The 9,450-nt window shown below is 35.8% G+C and overlaps 1 protein-coding gene across 1 annotated transcript; it reads left to right on the top strand.

Annotated features, from left to right (window-relative positions):
• The first annotated feature begins 1,514 nt into the window (after positions 1–1,514).
• On the top strand, positions 1,515–9,101 carry LOC142347526 (acid-sensing ion channel 1B-like). The gene is made up of 7 exons (XM_075398939.1): positions 1,515–1,723; positions 2,374–2,614; positions 5,076–5,219; positions 6,338–6,500; positions 7,027–7,146; positions 7,546–7,778; positions 8,419–9,101. The coding sequence occupies exons 1-7, from the start codon at positions 1,592–1,594 to the stop codon at positions 8,817–8,819; spliced, it is 1,434 nt and encodes a 477-aa protein (XP_075255054.1). The 5' UTR covers positions 1,515–1,591; the 3' UTR covers positions 8,820–9,101.
• The last annotated feature ends 349 nt before the right edge of the window (positions 9,102–9,450 follow it).

The following is a 9,450-nucleotide window of genomic DNA, read 5'->3' as shown; positions in this document are numbered from 1 at the left end:
GTGGATTCGTTTTCTGTTAAGTACTTAAAACTTGATAAATTATTTTATTGAATTTTTCCTTGTTTTATTAACACTATCGTAATATCTACAGCCAAATTTCCGAATATTATCAATAAAACTAGATAAATTATGTAGATGAAATCTTTATTCTTTTTATAAAAACTATTGTAACCTCTACAGCCACAATTACCAAACTTTTTGACAAATTCTTGCTGAGAATATTAGATAGTATGAAAAACAATTAACGTGGAATCGGAGTCATCAATTTGACTCTAGAACTGTTTAAAAAATGTTAATTTTTTAAAGCTAAGAAATGTAAATAAGCAGTTGCCAATCGTCAAAAGAATTCAGAATTAACGGGTTCGTGTTTTGTTACAACACGTTTCACGAAAACTCTTTTGATTGTATTTATGTATGTTTTTTTGGTTCCTCAGTAAACTCAAATATTTTCATCCGTTGTTCTTTATTCAAAATTCACGTAAAGGATTTTCTTTCGTAGCAGATTGAGAAAAACAATGTTTGGTACTAAGACAAACGTTTATGAAATATCATTTTCGATATATTATTACGATATGTTATGCTTTCTAATGCGAAAATGGGAACATTATATGCCACGCACAGAACAAGCGATTCTACTTGAATTTTTTCACAACAAGAAAAACTGCTAGTCGAAGCAGCAAATCTTATAATTTTGCTGAGAGTTTTTAACGGAATCGGAAAAAGTTATGCCATAATATCTTTCCGCTTTACAGAAGAAAATGTGGCATCCAGAGATACCTTTTCTTTTTGGGGCCCTTAACTTCTGAGGTTGTGATCTTGCATGAAAACCCTGAGCAATCATCTTTAGAATATTAGGAAAAGTCCTTAAGATAGACCGCGATGGCTATTCAGAGTGCTTCAGGCTGTATAGTATCTGGCACCTAAAATCCTCAATGAACAATCTAAATTTGAAAGATCTAAAACTTGAGAACCAGTTTATAAGATGAAAAGAAGTGCAAATGCTGCTAAATTATTAATAGAATTGCTTTGCCGTCTGTGAAGTTAGATACTTAATCTGCGATTCGGATACAATCAGTTTACTCTAAATTATTCAGCCTATATTTATAACTAAATTTACATATATAATAGTCTGTCTGGTGTCTATATGCAGCCTAATGTTAGCCAGACCAACTCCGGCTGCCACATTGTTTAAAAACGCACAATCAAAAGCTGCAAATTATAGCTTTGATTTTTAAGAGTTGTCTGTAATTGAAATATGACATTGAATAAAACATCCAATCAGAGAACACCATCAGCCTGCTTAAGCGAAAGTGCCTTTTTAGATTACCGTCCCTTTTGAAATTTTGTTTTTCTTATTCTGAAAAGCGTGTGCACAAAATTTACTAAGTTGTTAAAAAATAGAAGGACAAAATACGAAGTCAAAGTTGCTCAACAATTTTGTTTTCGAAAGAGTCATAAGGAAAAACGTAAAAAGATGACCGAGGACAGTCCGTTAGTTGGAACACTGCATCGATTTTCACAGGAGAGTGCGCTCCATTCTCTCCATATATTCTTCAGCCCCATTCGCAAGTGGCGTGTGAGGTTGTGTTGGATGATGTTGCTCATGAGTTCGGTTCTGTTTGGAGTGTACATGAGTTTCAATGAGCTCACTCTTTTCTTCTCAGACCGTCCAACTGTCACTGAGGTGAAGATGGTCGACAACACATATCTCGATCTACCTCAGGTTAGAAAAGGAATAAATATAGAATAGGATGTAAATTTTTATATATTTTTTATAAATAGAAAACGATAGCAAAATTTTTTTAAATGCTAAATATTTCGGATATAATAAGATTTCGGATACTGAATTATGATTAGTCGTTTCCTTGACCGTGACAGACTTTATTGTTTTTTGAGCCATTACTTGATTGAGGTGATCGATACATGGGAGAGTAGAGCATTGTGGCATACATATAGTCGAGGAATCTTAGAAATTTTGAATTTGTTTGATTGCATAGAAATTATCAAGCCATATTTGGCTTATTATGACTATTAAAATTATACATTTGCTCTACAAAATGAGTTCTAAACTCTTTCTATGGTGTGTAAACCGGTTATGACAAGTTGAGGTCCCGGACCGAAATAGACTGCATGATTAGACTGTCTCAGATCGAATTGACCTCTGATCAAACTTTCTTACGCTCATAATTTTTTGCGCGTTCAAAGTGCGCTCGGAGTCACCTCCAGACAAAATGACCTCAAATCAGACCAGTTCCAGGCCATCGTTCTAACGAAACTTTCATGCGCTCGAAGATTTTTCCAGACAAAGATGGTCTGATTAGAGGTCGCTTTCGTCTGGGGCTTCAACCTGCCGTTTTCCACGTCTTTTTTCAGGTGATGATCTGTCCAGTGTTGCCGAACAACAAAGCGATGCGAAGTGTGATGCCTCCTGGCTCTGCAGATGTGATGACCTTGATTGTGGACATGGCTTTCAACAGACTCTTCGGCAACATCCGCCACGACCTGCAGATGCAGATGCCAAACGTCTCTGGAGTCTTCGAGAAGTACCATCATCTGGAGGGCCACTATGCCAAAATGATACAACATATAGATCCCCTTATTCTCGCCTCACTTAGTAAGTTCTGCTCAATTCTGTAGTTGGTCGAAGAACTGCGAAATGTTTGTAATTTCTTCTAGACGTCCCTTCAATTTTTTCTAAAAGACAATTTGTGTTCTAAAGTTTTACATCGGCTATTGGATAAGCTAAGAAAAGCTGGTTTTTCAGTAGTTGTGACTAATAAATAACGTAACCACTGGATTGCAAAACCGCTATCAAACGCTGATTTCAGAATGGTGGCCTCTAGGAACTTGCAATTGGTAAAAAAAAACTTTCTCGAAAAGAATTCTCACTTATCTTAACTTCCGCCTACATATACCTTTTTAAAATCTTATAAATTTTGTTACAATCTGTTATCTCAAAAATGTCAATATCACTTACTTTCAGAAATGTAGAAAAAATCAGATAATTAAAAGTTATTTAAAAGATAATTAAAAAATCAGAAAAAGATTAATTTTCAATTGAAGCTGAATAGAAATTCTCATTTAATTGATTTCTATTTGTCTTTTTTCATAGTCAACCCCAGCATTACATGGCCAATGTCCGAAATAGTAAAATTTGTCACAGGCATACCTTTTGTCACTGGTATCCACGCACCACCATTTGGAGCATTTATTTCATTTAATTAGCTTACAACTTTATTGCCCGAATCTTATTTGTAATTACCTGAGAACCAATTCAAAGCCTTGATTGTTCTTGTGAACATTGATATTTGTAATTGGAAAACTACTCATTTTCTTCTTAATCCACAATTAATATCGAGATTGAAATTTGTGAAATTAAATTCCAATTAGTTTTTCGTTAATTTTGGTCTAACTGACACTATCTTATTTATTAGATAACGCATTGAATTGAGTTACTTCTAGAGTTGAAAATGGTGGCAAAACTGATCATCAAAAGTTTTGATCATAGCAGCAGTAGTAAAGGAAAGTGACCAGAACCTGAACGGGGGGACGGACAATTTTTGTATCGCACATCTACAACTGGGGGGGGGGGGGGCAGTGAGTTTTGAAGTGTCCCCCCGTTGTAGATGTGCATTGCAGAAATTGTCCGTCCTCCCGTTGAGGTTCTAGTCCCTTTCCTTTACTACTCATTGCCAATGAAAGAAATTGTCAAACGAATTTTTCTTTATCACAAAAGTTTTCACCAAACAAAGTAAAAAGTAGGAAAAAGAACCAGCTAAAAACATCAAAGGACAATATCAAAGCATCAAAAGCAGCCAAATATAAGAGTTAACAAAATTATGTTGAATGGTATACCTAAAAACTGGAATTTATCTTTAATCGTTAATTGAAGAATTGGAAGCAAATTGGCTATTGAAAGGCTGCATTAGAAAACAAAAACAAAAGACAAAAGGAAGAAAAAGCTGCAGTTCCCAAAATAAAGTAACGCAGTTGAAAAAAAACCCGATGATTCGCACGAATTGGTCTTTTTTGTTACTCATATATAGCAAAATTTTTACAAACTTTTTTTGTTTCTCGTTCTTACAGTTGAAACTTAAATTGGAATTGAAATTGTTCTCGTCCGATAATACGCTATAAAGTATTCAATAAACATTGACATTAGATTGTTTTCTGGGAATCATAAGGATTTGAAAATGAAAAGAAACGAAAGAAACGTTGCAAACTGCAAATAGAACGACAAATATCAGCCAATAAGTTGTATTTTGTAAAGAAAAAGTTTTACATTCTATCATGTTGAGTTTATTGTACCCTGATTTTTTGCTCAATTATTTTCTTTTCTTCAGCCGTCTGTTTTTTCGGCTATTCATAACTACCATACGATGTTTTAAATTGCGCGAAACTTGCGACACAATTAATGTAAAAAACAGTACAGTACAGTTTCTGATTAGCTATTTCATACTTCTAGACTTCCATACATCTTAAATCAGTTTCTACCGCTGTTGCAAAAAACTTTTATTTTTAAAGAAAAAAACTAAAATTCTAGGCCACAAGAGGTTGTCTGTTTGTGCAAATGTATGTGCTTTAGGTGTTAGTGTGCCTTCGCATGCATTTAAGTTGGAGTAAGCACACGTGAGTGTGCGTGGTGAGGTATGACAAATTTTGTCGCGGATTTGAAAGATGAACTCGAGCAATTAGCGCAACCATAGAAATTAATTAGTTGCTGGTTTTATAATACAAGCTACTCTCAACTTGAGCATATAGTTGTTCTAGTTTTTAACCGAAGTTCCTTTTTCAATCTTATATCCCAAATACCTTGTTTCCTTGGCAATTAATTTTGCGCGACCGAGCCAAGAACTCAATTCATAATTTTCGTACCGATAATGCATAACTACCAGAAAATAGACAGGGTTTTCCAAAACTCTAAACGAATTTTAATTATTTTCCGTTGGCTTCGAATGTGAATATCAGTACAAGGTTCGCCTCACGACTGGAAGATATAATTCTTCCTTCAAATATTCGATGAAAAGGGAAGGAAAAACATGTTCAAAGTGCAATTATACACTTACTTTCTGCAGGTTTAAAGAGCACATTTGAGGAGACAATAGTGAATACATACGAAGGTCTACAGAACATTGTAAGTGGATTGGACAACTCTGACACTCTGTGGGATGCTTTCCTCGTTGACTTCGATCAGATGTTCATTATATGCAAGTGGAAAGGTTACAATTGTCAATACAAATAACGTCAATACAATTTTTTTAAGTTTTAAATTATGATTTGTTAATACTGATGCGGGCTAAGAGTCAGAAGACAAGAGGATTGCATGATCCCGTTATCTATCCTTTGCTGAGTCTCATCTCTTTATTCAAATTCTCACTAACTTCTTGTGACCCCTTGTGACTCAGATAAACTAATTCTTTATAATATTTTTAAAGAGCTCTACATTTAACTATTAGTAAGTTCTACCAATCCAATTAACAACACAATTGTGTAGGTTCTGATTCACATAATAAATCAACAGTGACGAGGGGCCAATAATCTGAGAGTTGCTGATTCAGAACTTGGATTATGACTTTGAACTGATAAGTAATAGCACAACAATGAGTTAATAAAGTCGACTAAGATTATCTTACCAAGCCATATATTAATTGAGATTTTACTACGTAAGGCTTGGCAGGTACTTTTTATAGAGAGCAAGGATCCAAAAAAGTTATCTCAATTTGAAAATTTAATTCTTAAAAACTTGGCGCTGATTAAATAATTATCATCACATTTTGTGTTCAAATCAGACATCGTATCATTTGTAAGCTGTAAACACGGATATTCCGGATACGACTCTAGTTCTGGGGTTTTTATAATTTGTCTTCAAGGTTCTCGACTTCAATGACTTTAATTATGCAAAGGATTGTTAGGTCGCCTCACATTTTGCAAGTGTAGATTTTTTTCAAATAGTCTTATCGTTGTACTAGCTATGAATGCAAATTATTTTTCTCCGATACGGGCAAAAGTTTGGCGCTTTTCTTCATATTCAGGAAACAAAAATAAAGTATCATAGAGCTGATATCAAATTAAAGGGACAATATACTCTAATATTGCACCTCTAAGTCGAGTAATTTCTGCAATTTTTTTCCACATTTTGATTTTTTTCACAACAAAAAGAAATTTGACAAATGACTCTGTTGTGGTCATATATGTTATGGTCATCTATGTTATGATAACTATGGTCATCAGCTCAACGGGTCAACAGTGAATAACATAACAACAGCTAATTTATTTTTTAAACCCATAGAGTGGGTCTGTCTTGATTGATGCATGTTAAAGAGATTGCTCAATTCAGGTAAAGACTGCCGCACCAAGTATGTCGACTGGAAGATCATTCAGTCATCATGGGGACCTTGCTTCAAGTTCGAAACCGACGACACTAGAGCATTCGGACCCTTCGACGCCCTGGAACTCACCGTGTTCATAAACGGATCCAACGGACATCCGGCTCTATTCAGGAATCTGCTCCTTGCAACTTGCTAAATAAATAATAACATTGTTGGGGTGAATTCTCCAAATACCCGCTAGGGAAGTTTTTATGTAACTAAAAGAAAGATCGACAATAACAATTGCTTCAATTCCATTTATTTTGACATCCAATGCGTGAGTGTTGCTAAAATGCAAATACAGATACAGCGAGGCACCACTTGATCTTGTCCTTTTGTGAAAGTCCACAGGATAACAGGTATGCGCCGGACGGACATTGGTCGCAGACAGGGGGTGCATGCTATTAAGATTATATTATGGATAAATTTGTCGCGCTTTCCGTATGGACCTTACACGAGTTTTGGTCTGCTCGGTTTTGAACAGCTGTTGGCGAATCCAGTTAGTCTGATCCATACCTGTTTTGGGCCCAAGAACTCATTTTGGGTCGCACACAAATTCTTGCAATTTTCGATGAACCTCTTGTGTAAAAAAACACTAATTTTCTCTCCAAAAGGACGTGAATAATTGAGGTAGGAAGCAGATTTCTTTTATATGCAGTGATGTCCATTTCCACATGTTTCTTTTTGCCAAAGACGAGCCAGAGTCTATTGAGAATGGAAAGATGGAGTTCAAACTGCAGCCTGGAATGCATCACGATGTTGCTCTTGAGAAGTTCAGGTAACAGCTACAAGGTGCATTTTTTTACCTCAGCTATAGGCTGCAGACTCCTTGAAAGAAACAGTTAACACCTTGCTTCATTTCAGTCATCGGAGCTATATTCTTTATCAAAACTGTCTACTTTTGTAGAACTGCACATATTAACAAACACTTGGTTAGATATAATACATTTTTACAAATGTCTAAGTTAAAGGGACAAGACAAAAACTGAATACTTAAAATGCCTATTTAAAACTTTTTTTAGAACATTCTTTGGTAAATAGAATCATAGAAAATATTGCTCAATAATTTGGTTTCCAAAACTTTTCGAAACGATTTTTTACGTAGGTTTTAAACCGGCATTGAATCAGACGGTTTTAGCAAGATATCTGCATATGAACGACTGTCCTATCCTTTTAGCTATACCGATACAGCACAGAAAGACCCCTGTGTGCAGCCAGGCAGTCAGGGTTTCATGTATGCATCGGATGCCTATTGGAGGTCTGCTTGTATTGTGGAGTGCATGAGCAACCTGGCTGAGACCTCCTGTGGCTGTCTCACTATGGGATACACTCTGGTGGGGGAGGGGGAACAGCTACCCACGTGTGCTTTTCTTGAAACAATCCTTTGCATCCCAGTGGATGCGAGAGAGAGTAATCTACTTTCTAAGCAATATATGATCAACCAGAAACTAGTTCTTTTGAATGATGCATACTATATTCACACAGATTTGGCAAATCAAATTTTGATTTTGCCACCCAGGTTATGAAAAGACAATGCTCGACCAAAAAGTGGTACGAAAAGTTGGGGAAAATTATAAGTCGAGGTCTAGACCTGGGCAGCTGTACAAGATCGTGTATTACTTTTGTTTATAAGCTCGGTTATATTGACACAGATTTGTTACCCTTTGTTGAAAGTTCATTTGTCTACGTTTTTTGTACTCTGGAGGACAATTAATCAGTAACTCAGTAATCAGATATTTTGTGATCAAATTATGAAGATGTGAAAATACAGACTGCCTCAAAAATATGCTTTACAAGTTAATCGAAGATTTCAAACCAAGTTGAAGTTAACCAAACGGCACAATTTAAATTATTTCTTTAAAAAATATATTGACAAGATAGTCGAAATCGGGTTTTTCTTCTCTCACAATCAGTACAGATATGTGAACCCTTTTTTATTTTGCGTAGAACTGAAGAAACGAATGTGCTGTTGGTAACATTAGATGTGCCGTTTTAACAAAAAATATCCCCGGGTCTGTTCACGAAAAAAGTATTTCATGTCGTTGATTAGGTGAATGCAACGATGCCTGTTTGCCCGAATGCAGTTTCACCAGCTACAAACTCATGAAGAAATTCACCAAATTCCCCAACCCGAAACAGGTCACAACACTCAACTCAATCACTGGTCGCGACTATGAATACTCCACCTGGGCAAGCAGTGTGGCCCAGATTCGAATCCACTTCGCGTCTCTCGAATCACAAGAGATGCTGGTCCGGTTCAAGTTCAACTTCATCAATTTGATTGGCTCAATTGGTGGCGTCTGGGGCCTGTGCATGGGAGCGAGTGTCTTAACTACAGTTGAAATTATCAATTTTCTACTCGACTTCGTTAAAGCTGCACTTCGCTCTCTGGCAGTTTGCCAAGCTTCACGACATCAGAGGAGAGTTGCTGACACTGCTCTATCAACATAACCAAAACCATCGCTCTTTGCGAGTACATAAGTTGCTTTCAAAGATACTGTAACGCTTTAAAAATAGACTAATTGCCCTCAATGCTCAGTAATTGCTTTCAATAAATACTTTTGATCAAACATGTTCAAACCAACAATTCAATCCCCTTATTACACAAATGAATTCTTTTACAACTAGGCCCAGTAGAGACAGTTCTATGCAAAGTTTTTTGATCATTGGAAATAATGTTTTGATAAAGAAAAGACCCTATATTTACTCATCATTTTTATGTTTACCGAATTAACTTTCAAAGACATTTTTGCAAGCATTTAGATCTCACTTTAAGAAAAGTTTTCTTCATGCCGAAACTCGCGGCTCGATATATGTCCCATTGAATCATTGATACATTTTTCGATACAGATTGACCGCCCGGTATAACTCTCGTAGAAGCGTATAATAAATAAATGACGAGACGAGAAGAGATGACTCTTAGAAGAGTTCTCGAGCTTTAAAGATTTGCAGAAAAACTTTAATTGCGAAAAAATCTGCACATAAATGATGCATAAACAATTAGAAACAAAATAATAAATTTGGAATGATTCGAAAGTCAGTCGCTCTATTTTAAAATATAAACGTAAACCGAACAACGTCG

Source organism: Convolutriloba macropyga, chromosome 1 (genome assembly GCF_964194025.1).
Source record: "Convolutriloba macropyga chromosome 1, txConMacr16.3, whole genome shotgun sequence".
NCBI classification, from domain to species: Eukaryota; Metazoa; Xenacoelomorpha; order Acoela; family Convolutidae; genus Convolutriloba; species Convolutriloba macropyga.
This window is presented reverse-complemented; position numbering and strand designations above follow the sequence as displayed.